The sequence below is a fragment of the Bidens hawaiensis genome, unplaced genomic scaffold, assembly GCF_021521415.1.
Source record: "Bidens hawaiensis isolate Kalapana, Puna unplaced genomic scaffold, B.hawaiensis_p1.1 tig00000326_1, whole genome shotgun sequence".
Taxonomy (NCBI): Eukaryota; Viridiplantae; Streptophyta; class Magnoliopsida; order Asterales; family Asteraceae; genus Bidens; species Bidens hawaiensis.
Window position 1 is genome coordinate 6,702,186 of NW_027491025.1, and position 26,646 is coordinate 6,728,831.

At 38.2% G+C, this 26,646-nt stretch overlaps 2 protein-coding genes and 1 long non-coding RNA gene across 3 annotated transcripts; 1 reads left to right on the forward strand and 2 right to left on the reverse strand.

The window, feature by feature from the left end:
* Window positions 1–2,790: 2,790 nt before the first annotated feature.
* LOC143622071 (F-box protein At5g18160-like) lies at window positions 2,791–4,027 on the reverse strand. Its single transcript, XM_077093316.1, has 2 exons — window positions 3,476–4,027; window positions 2,791–3,390 (listed from the first exon to the last, which is right to left on the reverse strand). The coding sequence occupies exons 1-2, from the start codon at window positions 4,025–4,027 to the stop codon at window positions 2,791–2,793; spliced, it is 1,152 nt and encodes a 383-aa protein (XP_076949431.1).
* Window positions 4,028–22,650: 18,623 nt separating this feature from the next.
* On the reverse strand, window positions 22,651–25,500 carry LOC143621692 (uncharacterized). Its single transcript, XM_077093039.1, has 3 exons — window positions 23,613–25,500; window positions 22,949–23,063; window positions 22,651–22,803 (listed from the first exon to the last, which is right to left on the reverse strand). Exons 1-3 carry the CDS (start codon window positions 24,521–24,523, stop codon window positions 22,717–22,719), a joined length of 1,113 nt encoding a protein of 370 aa, XP_076949154.1. The 5' UTR covers window positions 24,524–25,500; the 3' UTR covers window positions 22,651–22,716.
* Window positions 25,501–25,855: 355 nt separating this feature from the next.
* LOC143621698 (uncharacterized) lies at window positions 25,856–26,646 on the forward strand. Its single transcript, XR_013151582.1, has 3 exons — window positions 25,856–25,891; window positions 26,128–26,207; window positions 26,618–26,646. It is a non-coding gene; the product is annotated as an uncharacterized LOC143621698 (long non-coding RNA).

The window sequence follows — 26,646 nt, forward strand, 5'->3', positions numbered from 1 at the left end:
TTTTTAAGGAGTAAGAATATGCTGATGTTGACAGCTGCCAAATGAAAGGTCGACAACTCAGCATGACACATGTGCTACCACATGATTACAACCAACGAGAAAGCGCCAGGTGTCCCAGAGGACACATGGCGCAGTGCGGTTGGAGGAGGCCAACGAGGCTGAGCCCAACCAGTGGAAACCCTAGCACTATAAATACAGCATCAACTCCACTTTGATGACACATTCATTCACACTCAATCATTTGACAGTTACAAGCAGTGATATCACATTCAATCATATTGAATTATATTCACTCACAGTCAGTTACAGAAAAAACACACAGTCACACAAATCAAGAGTATTCAGCGATTCAGCAATACTCTTGAGATTCACTTACATACAACATTATTGTCTTCTCCAAAAGATACTGATTCTCACGCCGGAGGGTTACCCCAAAGAGGACCCCTCTGTCCCTTTCTGAGGGGTAAGTAACGGCGCTGTTCATTTTGTAGGTGGAAGAACTCGGATCCAGAAGAACCATCGGTGAAATAGTTTAATCACACCCGAGGAAAGTAGATCTGCTACCAGTGAGTAGATCCACGTTTCTTCAATCTAGAATCATAAAAAGTTTAACAATATGAAGGTATTAAACAGGAACAGGAAAGCCCGCCACCTAACCAGCAAACAAATTTTTTCGTTAAGCCAAACTTTTTCGGTATACAAACCTCGAAATAGACCTATAGTACTAAAATAGAAATAAAAATAAAAAAAACATGCAACATAAAAGTTTAACAATATGAAGATATTAAACATGAACTGGAAAGCCCAGTACCGAACCACCAAACATAACTTTTTCATAAAATCGAACGTTTTCGATACATAAACTTCAAAATAGACGAAAGTACTAAAAAAACAGCAGCTATAATCATAACAACTTAAAGAACATGGAACCCCGATTCAGAAGAAGAAAAAAAACATCTACATTCACTAAAGGTTTAACAACATCAAGGTATTAAACAAAACGAAAAAGGCCGTCATAGAGGCACCAAGCCGAACTTTTTTCGTTAAATCGGATTTTTTCGGTAAGTGAACCTCAAAGTAGACATAGGACCAGTCCAATGGAGTGCAATCGGTTGGTGCATGTAATTAACATGTACAAGATTGAGGTTGATAAATGGCTGCACATTATGTGTTTGGTAAAAATGTCTAGGTGAGTCAATGATTGTATTAAATTGGACATGTTGATCATCATTGTGTAAACCATAGGTCTGGTTGCATAACTAATTTTAATTTAATGATTACAAGTGATTTGGGTTTTTGTGACATATGTAGTGGATGGCATTGATGGAATTTGTTTTTTTTTTTTTGAAAGGCCAATATAATAAAAACGAAAAAGGGCGACCTGTAAGTTACAAGAGCCAATACAAACAAAGAGACAACAAGGATAAGAAGAAACAAGCAAAACAACCAAACAATTACAAAGGAAAGTTAACAACATGTTCAAGAAAATTATCGGCATGCGCATTGCTAGGATCGGGAAACGCTACTGTGGATTATTTGTGTATAAAGTCGTCTCTAAGTTTGACAACCGATTATATTATAACGTTGTTGATGATCAAAGGCTTGGTTGTTCTTCCCTTGATTCTTGCTCAAGTCTCAACTTCCTAAACCTCAACATGATCCTAACTGATATTATCATGAAGATACATACAGGTTGTATCTATATGTGCATACAGTTTACTAGAGAGAGGTTTGTGAGTCATAAATGTATAGATGCTTAATACATTACAGATTTATATCTAGCTATATTATATCCCTAGATCTCTTGCAGACTGAGCTTCTCAAATTCTTGTAATCATTTTCAAGAAACTATTAAGAGCTTTAACATGTATAATATATGCCAATCCGCTTATTTGATGATTCTGAATTTAAAACCTCTCTCTCATTTGAATCCATACACGGCCATCTATTTGCGGGTTGACGCGAACACGGCCCGTTTGGTTTTACATTTTGGCATAAAATACCTAGCCAGCTTAATTTATTACATAAAACACATTTTTAAAATATAAAATATAAAATAAAAAATTGGATGGGTTAACCTGTTGGGTTGATCCGAACCTAGCGGGTTCGATCCGAAACTGTTTATATCAAACCCCAACCAACGAAAGTTGTCGTGCTAGAAATTCACACCCCTGCTTAAAACATGTTACAAATAATTAAATTGTTAAGTGCGGTTACAATTACACTTCAAAGATAATATTCTAATTTCGTCTTAGTAAAGCAATTTAGGACACCTACTCATTTGCACATCGGCCAGCCTTTTTACTTTCAGATAAGTTTAAAAGATTTTCTACCTATGAATACAAGTTCAAATGGCATTTTAACACGCTCGGCCCACTAGGTTCAACCAACTAGGCACGTTAGAAATTGAGCTAAATTAACCTGTTTGCTTATAAACGGTTCAAAATCGCCACCTGCTGGTTTTACCACTAATGGTCAAGTATATGATGTAAAGTGTGGTGTTAAATTTTTATAAATTAATAGTAATCACAATAATACATGCCGATTATTGACGTCATCTAAAGGGTTTAAATGTCCTTGAATGAACAGAAGACGATCGAAACCTTTATAGATGGCTGCAAAAATTTATTAACAATACTAAAGCTTATCTTGAGCACAAGATGGATCAAAAATGCATCAAGAATAGATAATAAGATCATAGTACAAATAATTCAAGTAGGAAATCAATACATGGGGAACACTTTTAGGGAAAGTAATAAGCACTAAAAAAAAATTAAAATTGGACCTGACTTAATAGCTGAATTGAGTTCTTGAAATAAGAGGTGATTGAAGGCATACCCACCCCATATGCATGATCTTAAAACTTGATGACTTCAGTTTCATTATAAACCATAAGATTCGGGTGATCAAGAAGGAGTAGTGTTCCATGTAGGGATGCATGGAGAACGCACATTTAGTTTCAGCACTCCTAAGCGTATGGACGCATTTTGAGTGGGGATTGTAAACAACAAGTTGGTAAGTTTGAGACTCATGATATAACTCAATTATAGGTTCTCCATTCTCTCTGAAGCCCTTTAACGATGCATATGGTGCGCCGACATTAAAAGTGTATAGCTTTGTAAGCGACTTTGAGATACCATCCTTCATCATCCATATAACGAAAGCTAGATTATTACTGGCCTCTTGCTTGTTGCGTTCAATCACGATAAGAGACTCCCTTGACTTAGATATGATTATATTACGAATACAACGGTGTGCTAAAGTATGTGGGAGGTTTAGTTCTCCAAATTGTTCGGTTGTCATGTCAAGTGAAACAATAACCGGTTTTGGTATGTTATATGCATTATCATTATCAGCAGCTAGCCAATAAAGAAAGCCATTTACAGATACCTGCAGAGTAAAACTGAATTGTGGTGCGAGGAGGGGGTTTGTTGCTGAGGGGACGTCTCCAGGTACGGGTGGTTAATGAAAAAACCTGGACTTGCCAAGGGATGGTACCATTGATAGGAAGCCTGGTCCTTGCAATGTTGATTATCTTAGGGTCGATAGTTTGAGGGCAGACCCCAAAACCCACAATGTTTCTGTATTCCTTCCCGTCTGCGCGCTCGAAAGGCACAAGAACAGCAACGGCCTTTCGTATGGAAAGGTTACAGACAACGGCCATTGTGTTGGTGTACATACCATAGAAACAAAAGAGGCCGTGAGAGCTGTTGAGCAGCATAGGAGCTCGGAGGCGATTAACCAGAACCGGAACAGTGAGGAAAACTCTGTGGTGAGGGAAAGTAGCATCATCATCATCGGCGATTAAAACATGTGTTTGTTTCTTAAAATCAACTGAATATTCACATGATAAGATCAGTTGATGTTTGCTGCTGCTGTTGCTGCTATGACGAGTGATAAATTCAGAGCCGTCGATGAGAGACTTCCATGTTTTGGAGACGGATCGAAACCGGATCAACGATTTCACAGGACGGAATTTCAGGATTTCCGATTGGATTTCGAATGGTACGTAGTAGTAATCAGACATTATATTCAATTTTCACAACCGTATTATTATAATTGTAATATATTATAATATACCTCTCTCTCCATATATATAGGGGAGGGTTATCCTAAAAACAAGTAGTTTTCTAAGAAGACTAAGAATAAATCATAGCCATTGGATCATATCAATCAATGGTTGAGATTTAAAATTACCAAAAACCATCATAGTTTCCTAGAATTACTCTTTCACCATTATAACCGACATAATTCCTAAAATTATTCTTTCACCATAAGTTTTAATGTCAAATGTCAAAATTCTATTGGTTCTTACCATTCCTAAGAAACTACTTCTTTTTATTTGAACCCTTTTATATATATATATATATATATAGGGTAAAGTTAAAATACAAAGGACAACAAATATGAGAAGGGTGAGAAGGAATCCAGTCCATTGATCATAGATTTGAATGGCTGAGATTAATTTAATAAATAAAAATTGATGGAAAGGGCATGAAGATAATAACCACATTTGTTGATTTTCTCTCTCCACATGCAAGGCACATGTCAATTTCCCCCATCATTTTAAAATGTCCATAACTTTTTCATACGACATTATTTTTTTTTAAAAAAGTCACCATAATAATAAGCGTTTTTTTATCTTTAATATGAGTATCATATTGTTATTTAAAAATAAAAATAAAATTAATGGATTTTTTAATTGTGTTTTTTTGTTGTTCATTGTGTCATTATGTAATATGTTGTTTCCATTGTGTTTTACGTTTCAAGTTATTGTGTTATACATATTCATCATTGTGTCTTACGTTTTAGGCCATTGTGTTATACGTATTCACCATTGTGTCTTACGTTTTAGGTCATTGTGTTATACGTATTCACCATTGTGTTTTACGTTTCAAGTTATTGTGTAACATGTATTAATCATTGTGTTTTATGTATTAGATAATTTGTTGTTATTTTATCATTATTTTTACATATTATTATTACACAATGGTGTTATTAGTATTTAAAAAAAACATAATGATGAGTTGAAAGACACAATGACGAAAAAAGACACAATGATAAGCGAAAAGACACAATGGCGAAAAAAGACACAATGGTGTGCGAAAAGACACAATGACGAAAAGAGACACAATGATAAGCGAAAAGACACAATGACGAAAAAAGACACAATGACGAAAAAAGACACAATGATAAGCGAAAAGACACAATGGTGTGCGAAAGACACAATGGTGTGTGAAAAGACACAATGACGAAAAAAGACACAGTTATAAGCGAAAAGACATAATGGTGTGCGAAAAGACACAATGACGAAAAAAACACAATGATAAGCGAAAAGACACAATGGTGTGCAAAAAGACACAATGACGAAAAAAGACACAATGACGAAAAAATACACAATGATAAGCGAAAAGACACAATGATGTGCGAAAAGACACAATGACAAAAAAAGACACAATTAGAAGCAAAAAGACACAATGGTGTGCGAAAAGACACAATGATAAGCGAAAAGACACAATGGTGTGCGAAAAGACACAATGACGAAAAAAGACACAATGATAAGCGAAAATACACAATGGTGTGCGAAAAGACACAATGACGTGATTTTTGTTTTAAATTTTATATAACAAAAATCATACTCATATTAAAGATAAAAAACGTTTGTTATTATGATGAATTTTTTTTTAAAAAAAAAATATCATACGAAAAAGTTATAAACATTTTAAAATGATGGGGGTATTAACATGTGCCTTGCATGTGGAGAGAGAAAATGTGTACAATTACCTTTATACCCTTTTTCTTTTAGTCCCCACTTGACACATGTCAATTATTTATGGCTTCTCACCCTTCTCATTTTTATTACCCTTTGTAGAATAACTTGACCCTATATATGTGACTTCTGCCCCGATCCGACCCGACCCAAGTACCCGTTTCTCCGATCCGATCTCTTTCTTTTATGATTTAATATTTATTTATACTTATACTTTACTTTTAATAATAATAAAAATATTTTCCTTCCCGCCTCTTTCTCTCTCTTGTCGTTGTTCCGCCCTTAAGCCTTGAACCCCTAACTGTCCTTTGTTCCTTCCCGCCTAAGATTGTCTGCGCAGCTCCACGCGCCAGACTCCTTACAAGGAAGCCTGCGCGAAGACCAGTTGTTCCTGCGATACGCGAGGCGAACTGTTCTCGCAGCGCGCTAAGAATTGTAGTTCTTCTCGCAGCGCGCTAAGAACGGAAGTTCTTCCCGCGACGCGCTAAGAATTGTAGTTCTTCTCGCAGCGCGCTAAGAACGGTAGTTCTTCCCGCGACGCGCTAAGGATTTTAGTTCTTCCCGCGACGCGCTAAGGATTTTAGTTCTTCCCGCGACGCGCTAAGGATTTTAGTTCTTCCCGCGGCGCGCTGTGGACTGTTCTCTGTCTGCCTTCGCCCTCGCGCGTGCGCTCGATGCCTTCTCGCGCTAAACCCTTTAAGTCTTCTGTTTAATCTAGCCGTTTACTTTTGTGATGTCTTATCTCCTGTGTTGTTGACCTGACCTATCTTGTGTCTGAAAAGCCACTTGTGGCACAGCATGCGCACCAACCCCATTGGTTGACAGAAAAAAAGTGACTGACATTATCTTTTGAGATCTGCTTTTTCCATGCTTGACCTGTACCTTTATCTGACCCTCCCATGCCTGTTTACTGTTACCTGTCAGCTTTTCCTTTGCCCCCTGCAGCTGCCATATCTTTTGATATCTTTTGCTTTTGGAATCTTTTACTTTTTGAAGATCTTTTCCCCCTTTTCTAGGGATTGTGTTCCCTAGGGTTTCCCTATAAATAATAATGCTATTTTCTTAACACTACACACACAAATACTTATTATCTTTCTCTTCCTTTGCTCTCTGCCGTTGATCCTCTGCCGTCTCCTCTCTCTGCCTTCGTCATCTCTCCTGTTCTGCCCTGTTTTCCGGTAATCTATAATATATAATAATTTGTTTAAGTTACTTATTAATTATGCTAACTTATAATCAAGACTTAGAACCAATCGTTAAAATAATAATCTTATTTATAGGATAACTTGTGCTTGTTTAAAGTTGGTTCTTGCTTTATCTTATACCGCATCGTTTATCAAGTGAGTAATCTCGTACCTAATCCCTTTTTATTTTTAATGTTTTGGGATGTTCATGTGTTCATACAAACTTAGAGTCTTAAACTTATTTATGAACTTTAGTCGCGCAGTATCCCATGTGTTGAGGACGTAGACTTGGCTGTTTATTTGTATGTGTGGATCATTAACCGTCTTGTCGGTCTATTCCGCAGTTCTCATGGTACCATTAGATGAACACGGGAGAACTATCGTTTATGATTTTCTCTTTTGTTTACACTTGCACAGTCTTTCTTGTTTGTGAGCTCAATTGTGAGCACTGGCAGTCTATGAGTATGAATCTTAGAGTTGGTCCCGATCGGATTACACCCTTGTTGAAAACCAGACATACACATGTTGCGCGCAGATTTATTGTTATCTATGTATTGTATTAAACTTGATTTCTCACCAACACGCAAGTGTTTGACGTTTTATTTTAACACATGTTCAGGTTTGCTGTAGCTACATTTGGAGCTTGTGGACACGTAGGACGTTTTTACTTTTGGACCTAGATTAAAATGTATCAAGACAAGTTATTGTTGTTCGAATATTTTGCCTTATAATATATTGATTTATGTTATCTCGTGTTTACGTTGCGCGTGCGTGAATGAATATATTTATTAAATATTGACACCCAATAGTGTCACGAGTAATGAAACAATATGTGGCGCCCCGATGTATAATCCGCCTTTGGTCGGGGTGTTACAGATTGGTATCAGAGCTCGTTGACTTTAGGATAGGTGGTTAGACGTAACGGCCTAGAATACCTAAGAGTCCCTTCTCGCGCATGAGAGAAATCTCATGTTTGCGCGCTTATTGTTAATTACTCGTTATTTATAAATATGCTTGCGCAGACGCAGCGTATGGTTTTATGTTTTATTTCGCGATATTTCGATTTTTGCTGAATTTCGATTTTTATTGGTTTTACTTACATATTCGTTTGTTGGGATTGAAAATCCGAAAAGTCATGGTGATACATGAATAGTTGATTTTCAAATTCCATTTACGATTATGTTCTGAGGTTGGAGACTTGGAAAGTCATGGTGATACATGAATTGCCAACCTCCAATACTCATTTTCTTGTATATTTTATATTGAAGATTGAAAAGTCATGGTGATACATGAATCGTCAATCTCCAATACTCGTTTACTAGTCATTTTAAATTGAGAATTCGGAAAGTCATGGTGATACATGAATTGTCGATTCTCGATTCGAACTTGTTATCTGTATTAAGTTTGCATTCAAATTCATGTTTTACTTTAACTGTTGATGGTATCTAACCCCGCGAAACCAAGCTTTATAAGATTATACTTTGCGCTAAGATATTAACAAACTAAAACTTTTATAGAATGCCTCCGCTATCTCGCCAATTTCAGAGGAGAGAAGCCTCGCGCAGGCGTAGACAGCAACGTTCCCAGGAAATGGCCGCCGCAATAGCCCAAGCTTTGAGCCAAAACAATACCTCCGGTTACAACATTAAGTCCTTTAATGCGGGTAACCCTCCGAAATTCACAGGGCTTGAAGGAGCCACCGTGATGCTCCAGTGGCTTGAGAAAATAGAAAACACTTTCCTCCACACCCAATGCCCCTCAGACAGACGAACCCTATATGCCTCCAGTGTCCTGGAATCAAGGGCGCTTACATGGTGGAATGGAGTAGCTCATGCGCGTGGCGCAGAAGCTGCTTCTAGCATGACATGGGAGGAATTCAAGGAAATTCTGACGCGAGAATTCTGCCCTCCCAACGAAGTTAAGCGCCTGGAGGAGGAATTTTGGAATCTTAAGCAATACAGCGGTGAAGCGCGCGAGTACGCGACGCGCTTCCATGAACTAAGCCTGCTTGTCCCTCACCTTGTTACCCCTTCCCGCCGAGCCATAGAGAAATTCCTTGGGGGTCTCCCCATGGAAATTCAAGATTCTGTATGGGCCAGAAACCCAGTTACCCTCTCTGACGCCATCGAATTGGCCGCTGTGCTCAGCGACAACCATGTCAGAGCAGGAACTCTGTTCCTGCGGGGAACTGAGAAGACCAAACCCACCAAAACTGTCCCTGAACCCGCAGAAACCAAACCAGAACCCTCAAACCATAACCAGAAACGTAGGCGCAGACAAGTCTACGCGCTTACCAGCTCGCCCATAGTCCAGCAACCCGCCTACCAACCTTTAGTATACGCGCCTAACCCACTGTCAGCCTACCCAACTCCCCCTGTAGTCCACAACTATGCCCTAACCAATCCCGCACTCCCTGCCCCGTCAACTAAGAAACCCTACACAGGAAACCACCCCTTTTGCCCAACCTGTAAACTCCACCACCCACCTCAAGTCCCATGTCGACTTTGTAACCGATGTGGCCGCGCTGGTCACCTTGCAGAAAACTGTAGAGTCCTTCCCGCCAATCCAATTGCGCCAACACCACCAGTCTACCCGCAGAACCCACAACCAACCTACCAAAACCCACGACCCAGATCGTGCTTCAACTGCGGTGATCCCAGTCATTTCCGGAACGCATGCCCGAGGCTACAAGTTCAGATTACGCAAGCGAATCCGGTGAACCAGATTTCGAACCAAGTGACACGCGGACGAGCTTTTAACATAACCGCGCACCAAGCGCAAGCGAATAATGACGTAGTTAATGGTACATTTTTGCTTAACGGATTTTATGCTTCCGTACTTTTTGATACTGGCGCCGATCGAAGTTTTATTTCTCGCGCGTTTGAGCAGAAGCTTGCGCGACCGCGCAACGATTTAAAAGAAAATTTTTCAGTTGAATTGGCTAATGGCGAAACTGTTTTAATTAACTCAGTGATTAAAAATTGCACGCTTAACCTTAACGAAAACGATTTTCTGATCGACCTCATCCCCATGCCTCTTGGAAGCTTTGATGTTATCATTGGTATGGACTGGCTCTCGAATAATCGCGCCGAAGTTATTTGCGCCAAGAAGTTGATTCGCATTCCTCGAGAAAACGGTGATCTTCACGTCTACGGCGAGAAACCCTCCAGTGGTCTTAAGCTCATGTCTTGCGCCGAAGCCCAAAGACTCATGCGGAAGAAGTGTATTGCATTTTTAGCCCATGTGGTCAAACCCGATGAAGGAAAGAAGAAACTTCGCGAAATCCCTGTTGTGCGTGATTTCCCTGAAGTTTTTCCTGATGATCTTCCTGGTATCCCTCCCGCTCGTGAAGTCGAGTTCCGTATTGATCTTGTCCCTGGTGCTTCCCCCGTAGCTAAATCTCCTTACCGTCTTGCGCCCGCTGAGATGCAAGAATTGGCAAGCCAACTTCAAGAGTTGACCGCTAAGGGATTCATTCGCCCTAGCTCTTCGCCCTGGGGTGCTCCGGTGTTGTTCGTTAAAAAGAAAGATGGTACGTTTCGCATGTGTATCGATTACCGCGAGTTGAACAAACTCACCATTAAGAACCGGTATCCCTTACCGCGTATTGACGACCTCTTTGATCAACTCCAAGGTGCCTCTTGTTTCTCCAAGATTGATCTCCGCTCTGGCTATCACCAGTTGCGCATCCGCGATGAAGATATTCCCAAGACTGCTTTTCGAACTCGTTATGGCCATTTTGAATTCTTGGTCATGTCCTTCGGTTTAACTAACGCACCCGCCGTTTTCATGGATCTAATGAATCGGGTGTGTAGGCCTTTCTTGGATAAATTCGTGATTGTGTTTATCGATGATGTTCTGGTGTATTCTAAGACCAAGGCCGAGCATGAGCAACATCTTCGGTTGGTATTGCAAAAGCTTAGAGCCGAGCAGCTCTTTGCCAAGCTCTCCAAGTGTGAATTCTGGTCGGATGAAGTACAGTTTCTTGGTCATGTTGTAAACAAGATGGGTATTCATGTCGACCCATCCAAGATTGAAGCAATCAAGAACTGGATTACGCCATCCACTCCTACCGAAATCCGTTCCTTCTTGGGCTTAGCTGGTTACTACCGGCGATTTATTTCGAACTTCTCAAAGATCGCATTGCCTTTAACAGCTCTGACGCACAAAGGTAAACCGTATATTTGGGGCTCGAAGCAAGAAGAAGCCTTTCTGACGCTCAAGCGTTTGTTGTGTGAAGCTCCTGTCCTTGCGCTACCTGAGGGTAATGAAGATTTTGTCGTGTATTGCGATGCCTCCAACCAAGGTCTCGGTTGTGTACTTATGCAACGAGGCAAGGTTATCGCTTACGCGTCAAGGCAACTTAAAATTCATGAAAAGAATTACACAACTCACGACCTCGAACTAGGCGCAGTGGTATTTGCCTTGAAGATCTGGAGACACTACCTTTATGGTACCAAGTGTATCCTCTACACTGACCATAAGAGCCTTCAGCATATCTTTGATCAAAAGGAACTCAACATGAGGCAACGCCGATGGAACGAACTCATCAGCGATTACGATTGTGAGATCCGGTATCATCCTGGTAAGGCTAATGTGGTAGCTGATGCGCTCAGCCGTAAACCCAGCCAGCTTAACTGTATCTTGCCGCGCACGCAGCTTCACTTTGCGCCGATTCAGAGCAATCTTGAATCACGCATTCGCGACGCGCAGCGCGCATCCATCAGTAATGGTAACCTTCGCGCCGAGTTAGCGTGTGGCGCGGAAGCGCACTTTGTCCCTAATCTGAGTGGAATTCTCTGCTATCTCAATCGCATCTGGATCCCCTTTGATGAGAATCTTCGCGCTGATATCCTGAGTGAAGCGCATAAATCTCGGTATTCTATTCATCCCGGCGCTGATAAAATGTACAAAGATTTGCGCATCACTTATTGGTGGCCCGGTATGAAAAAGGATATTGCTGTGTTCATAGCTAAATGCCTGACTTGTTCCAAGGTAAAAGCTGAACATCAACGCCCATCTGGTTTGCTCGAACAACCAGAAATTCCTACGTGGAAATGGGAAGGTATAGCGATGGACTTTATTACCAAGTTACCTTTGACAGCAAGCAAACATGATAGCATTTGGGTAATAGTGGATCGTTTGACTAAGTCTGCTCACTTTCTGCCCATTCGTGAAAACTACCGTGTTGAGCAACTCGCGCAACTTTATGTCAAGGAAATTGTCTGCCGCCATGGTACTCCTTTGAGCATCATATCCGATCGCGATGGCCGTTTTATATCTCGCTTTTGGAAATCTCTCCAATCTGCGCTAGGAACTCGCTTGGACATGAGTACGGCATATCATCCTCAGACTGACGGTCAGTCCGAGCGAACTATTCAAACTCTTGAGGATATGCTCCGATCTAGTGTTCTTGATTTTGGAGGTAATTGGGATTCGCACCTGCCTTTGATCGAGTTCTCTTATAATAACAGCTATCATTCCAGTATTGGTATGGCCCCATTTGAAGCACTTTACGGTCGTAAGTGCCGCTCCCCGATTTGTTGGAGCGAAGTGGGTGAAGCTCAAATCACAGGACCCGAACTTGTTCAAGAGACAACCGATAAAATCGCCAAGATCCGTGATCATCTGCTGACTGCCAAAAGCCGACAGAAGAGTTACGCAGATCGCAGGCGAAAGCCTCTCGAATTTCAAGTTGGTGATCTTGTTCTCCTCAAAGTGTCGCCCTGGAAGGGTGTTGTCCGCTTTGGGAAGAAAGGTAAGCTTGCTCCTCGATATGTTGGACCATTTAAGATTCTCGCGCGAATAGGAAAAGTTGCCTACAGACTTGACCTGCCGCCCGCGCTCAGTAATGTGCATCCAACGTTCCATGTATCCAACCTCAAGAAGTGTTTAGCTGACGAGAACCTTCACATTCCACTTGATGAAGTTCAAGTTGATGAATCTATGCATTTCGTTGAGAAGCCTGTTGAGATTATGGATCGCGAGGTTAAGCAAACCAAGCGCAGTCGCATCCCTATCGTGAAAGTTCGCAGGGAGTCCAAGCGCGGAGCCGAGTTTACATGGGAAAGGGAAGATCAAATGAAGATCAAGTACCCGCACCTGTTCTCTGTGCAACCTACTTCGAGATAAATTTCGGGACGAAATTTCTTAAAGTAGGGGAGACTGTGACTTCTGCCCCGATCCGACCCGACCCAGGTACCCGTTTCTCCGATCCGATCTCTTTCTTTTATGATTTAATATTTATTTATACTTATACTTTACTTTTAATAATAATAAATATATTTTCCTTCCCGCCTCTTTCTCTCTCTTGTCGTTGTTCCGCCCTTAAGCCTTGAACCCCTAACTGTCCTTTGTTCCTTCCCGCCTAAGGTTGTCTGCGCAGCTCCACGCGCCAGACTCCTTACAAGGAAGCCTGCGCGAAGACCAGTTGTTCCTGCGATACGCAAGGCGAACTGTTCTCGCAGCGCGCTAAGAATTGTAGTTCTTCTCGCAGCGCGCTAAGAACGGAAGTTCTTCCCGCGACGCGCTAAGAATTGTAGTTCTTCTCGCAGCGCGCTAAGAACGGTAGTTCTTCCCGCGACGCGCTAAGGATTTTAGTTCTTCCCGCGACGCGCTAAGGATTTTAGTTCTTCCCGCGACGCGCTAAGGATTTTAGTTCTTCCCGCGGCGCGCTGTGGACTGTTCTCTGTCTGCCTTCGCCCTCGCGCGTGCGCTCGATGCCTTCTCGCGCTAAACCCTTTAAGTCTTCTGTTTAATCTAGCCGTTTACTTTTGTGATGTCTTATCTCCTGTGTTGTTGACCTGACCTATCTTGTGTCTGAAAAGCCACTTGTGGCACAGCATGCGCACCAACCCCATTGGTTGACAGAAAAAAAGTGACTGACATTATCTTTTGAGATCTGCTTTTTCCATGCTTGACCTGTACCTTTATCTGACCCTCCCATGCCTGTTTACTGTTACCTGTCAGCTTTTCCTTTGCCCCCTGCAGCTGCCATATCTTTTGATATCTTTTGCTTTTGGAATCTTTTACTTTTTGAAGATCTTTTCCCCCTTTTCTAGGGATTGTGTTCCCTAGGGTTTCCCTATAAATAATAATGCTATTTTCTTAACACTACACACACAAATACTTATTATCTTTCTCTTCCTTTGCTCTCTGCCGTTGATCCTCTGCCGTCTCCTCTCTCTGCCTTCGTCATCTCTCCTGTTCTGCCCTGTTTTCCGGTAATCTATAATATATAATAATTTGTTTAAGTTACTTATTAATTATGCTAACTTATAATCAAGACTTAGAACCAATCGTTAAAATAATAATCTTATTTATAGGATAACTTGTGCTTGTTTAAAGTTGGTTCTTGCTTTATCTTATACCGCATCGTTTATCAAGTGAGTAATCTCGTACCTAATCCCTTTTTATTTTTAATGTTTTGGGATGTTCATGTGTTCATACAAACTTAGAGTCTTAAACTTATTTATGAACTTTAGTCGCGCAGTATCCCATGTGTTGAGGACGTAGACTTGGCTGTTTATTTGTATGTGTGGATCATTAACCGTCTTGTCGGTCTATTCCGCAGTTCTCATGGTACCATTAGATGAACACGGGAGAACTATCGTTTATGATTTTCTCTTTTGTTTACACTTGCACAGTCTTTCTTGTTTGTGAGCTCAATTGTGAGCACTGGCAGTCTATGAGTATGAATCTTAGAGTTGGTCCCGATCGGATTACACCCTTGTTGAAAACCAGACATACACATGTTGCGCGCAGATTTATTGTTATCTATGTATTGTATTAAACTTGATTTCTCACCAACACGCAAGTGTTTGACGTTTTATTTTAACACATGTTCAGGTTTGCTGTAGCTACATTTGGAGCTTGTGGACACGTAGGACGTTTTTACTTTTGGACCTAGATTAAAATGTATCAAGACAAGTTATTGTTGTTCGAATATTTTGCCTTATAATATATTGATTTATGTTATCTCGTGTTTACGTTGCGCGTGCGTGAATGAATATATTTATTAAATATTGACACCCAATAGTGTCACGAGTAATGAAACAATATGTGGCGCCCCGATGTATAATCCGCCTTTGGTCGGGGTGTTACAATATATATATATATATACTAGCTTTTAGCCTGCGTGTTAAGTGGGTTTATTTAGGTTTTTATTTTTAGTCATTTTGCAATTTTATTTTTCTAATTTGATTTAATACGTAGAGAAATGTTCAAATAAGAAGTTTGATTTTCCTAAGAAGACTATGAAGGAGAGTATTTTAGTCTACTATCTTAATATTGAAAACCCACTTAATTTAATTTCAAAAACCCATTTAATTAATCTTAAAAACCCACTTAAATTTTCACTCATCTCCTACAACCACCACCGCCCACCGCCAGCTTGCCGGAAAAGTCTTCGGAAATTTCGCTGGGAAATTCGTTGGAAAGTCACCGGTAAACAATCCCCGAAAAATTTTACCAGAAAAATTGCCGAAAAACAATTACTGAAATGATCAACCGAAAATGGCCACCGAAAAAAACACAATGAAAAACACTATAAAAAAACACAATGTAAATAAACACAATGGAAAAAACACTATGAAAATAAAAACACAATGAAAAACACAATTAAATAACACAATGTAGAAAACACAATGCAAAAAACACTATGAAAAAATAAAACACAATTATATAACATAATTTTGTAAAACACAATTTGTAAAAAACCCATGATTTTTTTTATATATCAATAAGATACTCATATAAAAGATAAAAAAACACTCGTTATTAAGGTGAAATTGTTTTGAAAAAAAAATGTCGTATAAAAAAGTATGGACGTTTTAAAATGATGGGGGAATTTGACATGTGTCTTGCATATGGAGAGAGAAAGTCAACAAATGTGTTATCCCTATTATGCCTCTACCCTTGTTTTACACTTGATTTTCTCTCTAATCCAATCTCACTCATTCAAGTCTAAAATAAATGGACAAGATTATTTCCTATCCTTCCTACAAAAACTAATCTTCTTATTATAACTCAACTCTTAATACGCATATATTAGTTTATTACGTTATTATATTTTTTAACGTTTGGACTTTTTAAATTGAGATTTATAGGTTTATAGTTTGGTTGGAATTGCAGTTTATAGTTGGACCATTTGTATTGAGATGAGTATAAACCGTTTAAAGACTATATGAGTTTGGTTACATTATCCGTTTCTAATATTTATATATTTATTGGGATTTTTTTAATTTTATTTATTGTAAAGAAATTAATAATCTAATTAGAATTTGATGATGAAAAGGTTTCACAAATAAATGATACATTACAACCCATTTTAAAAACTATATGGGTTTGGTGAGACTCATGACCGCTTATTTTTTTTTTACTATAAAATTGTTTACTACTTATATGTAATATCTTTTTTAAAAAAATAAGATATTAATTTCTAGTATATTCTTATTTTATAGGAATTTTATATCAAATATTTGGTAAGATTAATTTTTAATTTATAATTTTAATTTAATAATTCGAAGTTTAAGGGGCTGTTTGGGCTTAATGTTTGTATAGGCTTGTTGTTGTACGTTTGTTTTGGACTTACATAGGTTTATAGTTAGGTTGGTGTTTAAGTATAGTTTTTGTGGTTATAGGAGTTTTTTATATGCTTGTTAGCATGCTAAGGTTTAATGTTTGTTGTGTTTTTATTTGCAGTGCATCCTATTATTATGAGAAATTATAACTCTGGATACTAAATGAAAGTAAAAAATGAGAGCATATAAGTAAACTTGTATCATCATCACATCATCATCGTACTCAGTATATCCCACCAATAGCAAAGCTATGGTAGGGTCTGAGGAAGGTAAGATGTAGGCAGCCTTACCTCTACCCCATTGGGATAGAGAGGCTGCTTCCGGTGAGACCCCCGGCTCGATAGTAGTTTTGCATCAAGCCTTGGACATAAGGCACATAGCACTCAATCATCGGGACACCAACTGATCGGTGCATGTACCCTTATCTTTCAGCTATCAACGCCACTACATGATGCCTGATTAACCGTCCGTCACTTTTAACGTTATTTTCACGAGATTAGTAAAATAACGTCAAAATTAGTGCAATTTCACTTTTGCCCACCCAAGGGTTCACACATATATACATCATATGTGCGCACCGCAAGCAGGGCTAATAAGTAAACTTGTATATCGTGTTCAATTGAATTAAATTCCATAAATTACCATTTGATTTACAACTAGCATTTGTACCCGCGCTTTGCAGCGGGTGCATGTATTTGCGAGTTAATACGTAAATGGATTATGTGTACCAAAAGCATTCATATTTTGATTATATAATATTTACGGTAGCATTTACATTACATAGGTGATATGTCTTCATTACATAACTACAAAAGCATTAGTGAATTCTCTTTGCAGCTTGATTGCGAGCTTATGGATGTCAAAAAAGAGTGTAAGCCTGGTCCTAGGTTGATTACAAAAGCGTTAGTGATTTATTTTTTGCAGTTTCATTACGGGCCTATGGATGTCCAAAAAGAGTGTGTAGGTCCTGTTTGTTGCAGCATTTACACATTGGTTTTTTTCTTGAGTTGTTCGATGTCTATAAAATATAAATTCAGAATTAGTATGTTATGTATTTACAAATGGCAGCTTAACGGTACCTCCTTTGCAGCATTGTGTATATCTTGGATAAGGATTAGCGGAAGCGGCAATACACCGTTCTTCATACCAGAAAAAGGCGAACTCACAAACACAGCCACAGTCTCCGCTATCCATGTAAAGAGACGTATAAGACGTAGATGCATGAAACATTGCAGACAGACGGGTAGAGAAGGTGTCATTGAAAACGTCATTGTTGTCAAACGCAGATTCCACCGGCCTTAATGAATAGTCTATGGATTTTCGACGTTTTCTCGACGTGGACATTTGGCAAACAGTTTTTGTTCGTCACAAAGGAAGTAACAAATAAGTACAAGTGCAATATAGTAAAAAAATAAAACAGATTATGACTAAAGTAAAATAACAGTATTCCAAAGAAGGTGCAAAGTAGTAGGCTAAGAGAAAACATGTAACTAAAGACTATTATACATACTGTACTAACAAAAACCTACACATAGAAGAAATGCATTTTAAACGCAACATACCTTGTTGAAGACGAACTCATACTGCAAGCTGGTCTTACTACATGCGAAACAACTGCAACAAAAGACAATTACGCAAGGGTCAGGATATATAAATCATGCATACAAGCATGTTAAGTATATACTAAATAAATATAAATTATTATTAAAGTAAATGACTACCATAATGTAACATAATCAGTTTATGCAGCAAAGAATAATAACATTATTTATCTTGAATTACAGAATTGACGACGATGAACCGGGATGCCTGTGTGTGTGTCAATGGAACCAAATCAGAAAATGGATGAGGCCTGTGTGGGTGTCAAAATGGACAACCAGAATAGCTCTGGTCTGCTAGTCATCTGATCCTTAATCCATTACATCATGTTTTTGACCCGTATCCCTTAAGCCGGTGTTAACCCGTAAGGCAAACCAGTAAACGTATTAAAACTGGTGAAACATTGGGTTAAACATATTTTTGCACCTAAAGAATCAGATTATTTTTTTTAACGGCACCTAATGAATCAGTTAGCACCATTGTAAAACATTTAACTAATGTACAAAAATAATGTATTAGAAAACAGAAATTCAACCCTCTGCATGTCAATTATAAGAACAAAACAAATAAAAGCATGTGCCTACTCAGAAAGGAAGTTATAGGCTTGGGTTTTTGGTTGTCCATTGGGAAACAAATAACTGAACCGGAATAACCGAACGACTTACAGACGATTGTTTGATTATAGTTTGATTGTACTCAAAACACAGGTTATTTTCTTTTACACAAAATAATTAGCAGTCAACCTAAGAAATTAAATCAGAATACATATGAAGAGCTAAATAAATACACACCACCTTATCCTAATCACAACATTTCTTCGAGATGCCAGTATCTTCGATTCCATGCCATGCGTCTTCAATCACGCGAGCTGTCTCAACCTATTTGCCTGCGTGCATACTAAAAGTCAGCTACGCTGAGTGAGTTCTAGATAATCACATGACTTACTTTACATACACATATACGTGCCCGAAGGTACGCATTTCATACTTAACCTGTCCATCAGTCCTTCATATACATTCATAACTAACCTTACGTTATAAAGAGCATTCGCCCTACATACCTCGGATATTATTAGGGTCCGGTACCCTCCATCCTCGGATATTATTAGGGTCTTGTCACCCTTCATCCTCGGATATTATTAGGGTCCGGTCACCCTCTGTTTCGTGCTACTATAACATACCTGTCCTTTACGTACTTTACTTGACAATACGTGCAATCTCCGAAGAGCGGTCACGTACCGACAACATATCATACTTATATCATACTTAATCATTCATACATACAACATTCATACATCATATATATCAAACATATCATTAACTACTACCTGACGGTCCATACAATATCTGAAGATCGTTCATGCACCGTCAAGCAATCATCATACATAATCCACACATGGCATACACTTACCACTTAAGGTAAGTGTATTAACTATCACATCGAGTATGCACACAGCCCTGAAAACATAACAAAGAAGTGGGGCTAGAAACTCACCTGAATTCGGTTCCTTTCTCCGTTTATCGTGATTCCTCTCTTTAATTGTGCTCTGCTAACTGTATATAGGTTACACGTATAAATACTCGTCTAATCTAATCTAACGGTCTAGTATTAGTTTCCTTTTACTTGGTCGCTAAGCGAACTTAAACAGTTAAGCGAACTTATACATTTAAGCGAACTTAAACAGTTAAGCGAACTTAAGCATTTAAGCGAACTTAACTTAAGCGAACATATTAGGCGAAGTTCACAGCTTGGCGAACTTATAACTAGCGAAGTTCACAGCTGGGCGAACTTATACTAGCAAAGTTCATAGCTTGGCGAACTTACATGTGTGCGAACTTATCCTCGGGCGAACATATAGATAGGCGAAGTTATCAACAGTAGCGACGGGTTTTGATTTTAACTTCATTAACACCCATGTTCAACCCGTAACCCTTAATGATGATGTTAATCAGTCTCGCGAACATCCCCATGGCCATTTTTGAACAAGATTCGGCCCGAAAACGCGTAAAGGTTGGACCTTTAAGTTAAAACGTTCCATACTAGTTTAAGGTTCTCTTTTAATCGATCCGCACATGATTATGGGTTCATTAGTTTCGTTTTGGTATCAAGTTTACAGCTTTACGTTCTATTTACACCCGATCTAATCTCGTTCTAAGTTTCAAGGTTAAACGTTACTAAAAACGTAAACTTTAAGGTAAAAGACATACCTTAAATGCTCGTTTGGATCTCGTTTAACTTGGTTATGAACTCTCAATCTTGTATATAGCTCGTGTAATAACGATCTAACCCCGACTAGCGTTCGTTGGACTCGGATCTCGCTCCCTCTCTCGGCGGCCGTATGTGGTGTGGTGAATGTGTGTGTTTTTGAGTGTGTAGAGATTATGGAAGATGAAAATGAGGATTTAGGGTTTTAGGATGGTTTAAGGGGGTATTTATATCTCCTAAAGCCCATTACCCTTAAATCCCTCTTAATTAATCCAAGTCCATGACACTTTTATATTTAATACCAATTAAATATTAACACACGATAATTAAAACACGACTTTCTTTATTTATTATTAGAATAATTAGGATGTTACATTGTTGAAGGAAGAGAACGATATGAATCATCTGAGGCACATTAGCATGGCGTACTCCAACAAATTTCAAGATTTGTTGCGTATATTTTGTCTTCAAAACGCAAAATTAAGCCACGTAATCCTCGAAAGCCTTCAACAAAACGCAAAATAACCAAACAATTTTAACAAAATTTAAGATGTTTCTACTTACCTTTTTAGCTGAGAAAAACAGGGCTCCAAATCGAAGCCATTGTTGTTTGTCCAAACCCTAAACCCTGAAACATCATTCTCTTTGTCAAATGATTAGAAACAAGTGGAGTACAAACAAATCATTAAATCGGAGTTTTTTAGAGCGAATCTTAGCCAGTATAACTTGAAATACATATCGAACCCATCATCCCGATTCCTGCAAAATTGAATCAATTTTAGGAATCTATTCCCAAAACAAACGAAATAACAATAGAAAATGAAACGAAATTGTCAAATTTAGGTAAATAACATGCACATTCCCCGTAATCGAGCGTGAACAGAAAATAAATAAATCAGATTTCACTCACAAATCATTACCTAGTTTCTTCTAATCTAAAAATACAACATATATTTTTGTTTTTTGTTGTAACTTTTAAATCCTCACTATTCAGTTTACTATAGCATCAAACATAATACATATCATATTTATTGCTACTACAACTACAATGTAAACCTAGACACTCTTTCTCTTTGTATGAAAACATGTAAAGATTTTTGCAGAAGACCAAATTTTTACCTTTTCTATAATTAAACATGAACTTTTCTTTTTTTAAACTTTATTTTTTCTTAAAAAGTTGTCAGGGAGATTAAAGTTAAATGTGAATTTTGTTTACAATATCACATAAACCCCCCCTTCCATTGACAAAGTGATTGGAGACATAAAGTCATCTTCCTTTTTTCTTTGGATTAAGAACCGGGCAAAACTAAAGTCACTCAGACTAGGAGAATTTGAGTCGTTATAATTTTTTAAACTTCCCTTGGTAATTGCAATGTAATTTTTTCTTTCCTTTTGTTGTACATGACCTTAGCTCCTTACTAGTTTTAATATGCAACCGTCTTTCAAAAAATTCCATATAAAATTATAAATACATTCTTAACAATAATTATTTATTTTTTTATTTTTTGTCCCTATCCGTTATCCGAACCGAATCCAAATTCGTAATTGTCTAACCGAAATGAATTCAACCAAATTTATTTCGGTTCGGTTTCGATTAAAATCGAATTACACCGAATTCAATTTGCATTTATCCCTTTTCAGTTTTAGAACTATACTGTAGCCCGTGCATACAAATGGAAAGATACCATAACATGCAATCTTAGTAGGCAAATCACAAATGCTTGTAAAAGAAGGTTTATGAAGTGAAAAAGATCTTAATACTTTCTCCTTTGCATCCTGTATTTGTAAATGACTCCAAACTTAATCGTATACAATGGTTATATTCAGTTAATTCGGTAATCCAAACAAACTGAATTCAAAAATTTAATTATATGTTATCCGATCCAAAAACCGAATTCCCAATTCAGATTTGGTCATTAACCAAACCGAAAACCAAATTTGCTATTCGGATCAGTTATTGAGGTTACGGATACAGTTTGGTTTTCGGTTTATTGAACACCTCTATTTCTAATTCATGGAACTTTTGGGTTCATGTACGCCTAATACATATATAAATATATATATTTCATATTAGTGGGCTTAAAACAGTTCACATGTACACACTAGTTACTATCACTACTTACAGTCGAAGAGGTTTACCTTCGTTCGACATTTTCTTCAAAAGCTAAAATATATTACCGGGCTTAAAAGCAGCTTGACACGATCTAAAACATGATATAACGCTAATACTAAACAATCTAGAAATTTGTGTCACAGGTCTAACCCGTATAGTAAATCAGTTTTGACTTATGTAAATCCGTTTAATAAACTGGTCATCTCATATCCGAGTTGTATAAAACTAAAAATTCAATCGGTCAAGTCTTCTTTATAAAATTCTTCAAACATTTAAAGTAGGAAAAGTCTTCTTACGACCATCGATAGATACAACATAGAAGCACCGACTTCCTTTCATATGCTTGTCGACCTGCATGTTGACAGTTAACTATATGTAAAAATAAACAAAATACATATGAAAAATAAACAAAATACATATAACTGTGTTACATAAGCACAGAACCGCACAATCCATTTGTAATTTAGTATATGTACATTGATGGAAAAAAATGTACCATGATGTAATCGACTCCAGCACCCATTTTCTGAGCTTTTTTTGGATGGTGATTGAAGACGTTTTCAAGAATATAAGTTTGATCATCAGCAGACAAAGGATCACCATCATTGTACCTTGACAAAGTTAGTTAGAATTCATAAAACCTCTTGTGTCATTTTATATCATAAATAGATTACTGTTATTATAATGGGTAACTTTTGTAACCGTATCTGGGGTGTAAGCCAGCCGAGCCGAGCTCAACTCGTTCAGCATATGAGAGCTCGAGCTCGGCTCATTAGTAGTTTTTCAAGCTCGGGATCAACTCGCTTATTATTTTTCAATTATTTAATTTTAAGCATTTATAATTACTTTTTATATATTTATATAGTTATTTTAAAGATAACTTGATATATAATTACTATAATCATTAGCTTATTATTATGAAAATGTATATTTAATATATTAAATAAAAATTATACAAATATAAGGCCTTGTTAGGCTTGCAAGCTACTCAACGAGCAGCTTGACTCGTTTACAGCCCTAGTATCTAATGCATGCAACCAAAAAAAAAAACTTTTGGACATAAAGTATCCGGTTCAACCCAACCCGGCCCGTTTTAACCATTACCCAACCCATCTAAGAAGCCCACTTTGCCACATTTAGCAATGGGTTATAGATATTACCCTTTGTGATGCATGATTCTGTGGATTGATTGCAGAATAGGCTCAATCTCCTTTAAAGTCTCTTGTTCATCAGTTGTGAATGTATCCACACGTCGTTCGGATGCAGTGAACGGCCCACTTGATATTGGGCATTTCGAGCCCCCAAGTGAGCTATCAGGATGTTTTCTTTTAAGACCCCAAACATGTCGGGAATCAGTTTTTGCTTCCACTAATTTACTCCAATCAAGACCATTATCACATTCAGCCGAGCCCGATTCACAATTTGTTTCGGTTTCTATATCTTTACCAAACAGACCAGAATCTTTCTTGGGCCATGGGTCAGGTTTTGAAGAATCTTTACTCCATTTATTCCATGAACCCATCCTCGTTTTCTTCGTACCCCACTGATCAGACTTGAAGGAAGTTTTGAAAATACCATCTTGGCCCGTTTTGACAAATTTTTCACCTGATAAACCCTTCCAAGAATCCTTTGTTCCCAAATGATTAGATATTAAAGAATCTTTAAAAATGACGTCTTGATTGGTTCTTTTGACACCCTTTTCAGTGTAGTTTTCAGATATATTTCCAGCGCACCCAGTTACGTCAGCTTTCTTCACCTTCTGTCTGCGTCTTCGGGTTTTGGGCCCACATTCATTTGACCCTTCGGGTTTTGAGCCCACCTTCATTTGTCCACCATGTTCCAGATCAGTTTTTGCTTCCACTAATGTACTCCAACCAAGATCTTTATCACATTCAACAGAGCCCGATTCATTATTAGTCTCACTTTGTAATGCTTTACCCAACGGGCCAGAATCTTTCTCGGCCCACTGGTAGGGTTTTAAAGAATCTTGTAATAAAACATCAGAATCTTTAAAAATGTCATCTTGACCCCCAAAATTAAATCCCTTTTCTGTTAAATCAGCGTTGACCATCTTTGACGCAAACCCCAGGCCCGTTTCTATTTGGGTTTTGGGACAACCTTCAACAAAACTATTTACAAACTGATCTTTAAATGTAAACTAATGAGACCCAAAAGAAGGCCCGTTTTCTTACCAAAATCTGTTTCCTGCAGACCCACCCAAGCAGGCCCACAAAAACCTTTTCCAAAACTATAATTAGACCCATGTGGATTATATGTGCGATAGTGTTGAGTATACAGGCTGACCCACCCACACGACCCTCCAGCCTCCCACGGTGGCCCATGTCTACCTTGGTGATTAAAACTAGGCCCTCCTAGTGGGCCCCTGTTCTGATCACGAGTTTCTTGATCAACATCATTTGATGAAATCTCGGCACGCAATGGTTTCTTAGGCCCAAATTCATCACCTCCCCCTAATTCCACCTTTTTGGACACAGATTCACCTATTTCCACCTTCTTTCCATCACTTTTACTGCACACGGTTCCTTCTTCTCCCATGTTTTTATCTGTCAAATTGAGCATTTTCTCTGGCGGGTATTCAGTTTGTTGGTCTTTACCAACAGATGAAATCTCAGCCTGCAATGGTTTCCTGGGCCCTGACTCACATGATCGCCCGCCATCACCTCCCTCTTATGCCACCTTCTTTCCTTCGTCTTGGTTTTTACCGAACTCATTTCCTTCTTCTCCCATGTTTTCATCTGTCAAATAACACCTTTTTTCGTGCGCGTTTCCAGTTTCTTGGTTTTCACCATCTGATGCAATCTGGGCCTGCAATGGTTTATTGGGCCCACATTCATGGAATGACCCGCCATCACCTCCCTCTATTAGCACCTTCATTCCTTTGTCTTAGCTTTTACCGAGCTCTATTCCTCCTTCCGTTGGGTTTTGCGGGTCGATTAGCTTTTTCAAAAGTTGTTCAATGGCGGTCAATTTGTGGTCGACCCCAGAAAACCGGTGTAACATGATGTCCGTTAGCGCCTGGATTTTGATTCCCATCTTGTTTTCCAAGTGTTCCATACTATTTGTATCCGTTGATCTCAATCAAATTCAAGCAGCGCGTTAGTAAATATTACTTATAAGCATTCGTAGTGATGTTAAATACATACATATATCTTAAGATTATTGGTATTTTGCATAATTAGAGTTTATCCACGGGCCTACCCGAGTTAGGTTTGTTTCCTTTGGAATTACAGAATTGAATTGAGTATAAAATTGAGTTCATTACTTATTATACACAGGGTAGGGTACAATGAGAATGCATATAATTAAATTACTACTTAATAATAATAACTAGAATTGCAGCTATGAATATCTGAGCGTAATGTTGGATTGTTGAGCCTAACTGTACCTATAAGGCGTTTGATGAAATGCTTATACAATAGTTTCATACTTTCAATACGTATTGCTGTTGGCTATGATGCGTTCTAAAATTTCTGCTAAGAGTGATATAATATCGGAGCCTTAATGAGTTTGGATATGTTTGCCCTCTAAATTATAATCACTCTCAACTATTACCTGCATGAAAGTCATTCAATTTCTGAATTCTGATGGTTTTCGGGATTTTTATTTTGTATGGTGTTTTTGGCAGCTTTTGTGTGGTGTTTTTGGCAGCTTAAGGAATCATTTTTTGTGGATTGCTATAGATGATCTTTAGGTAACTTTTGCGTTTACTGCTTTTGACGCTAATCACCGCCATGGTAACTGCATTTCATATCAAGTTATTGTCTTGAGGTTTATGTAATCAATGTTTTATTGTTTTTCTGTAGACATCGTTATAGTAAGTGATGTTAGTTGATTTAGTTTATAAATGATATATACTAATTCATGGACCACCATTTAAGTTATTTAGTAGTAGATATGTTAGCAGGGTTATTCTGACAATGATGGTTATAATATTGGATAATTTATTTCTGGATCGTGTATCACCTATTGTGTTGTAACTAAATCAAATATGACTTTAAAGTTTTACATCATTTTGGTCAGTTTATGTTTGTCCGTAGATTGGATTGTTATGACCAGAACCTGATATGATCTATCTGTCCGTTGATCCAAAGTTTGTATTCTTATGACCCGTTTTGCTGAAATTCTTTTATGTTTTCATATGCAGGTGTCAATAACCGGTGCTCATGTGATAAT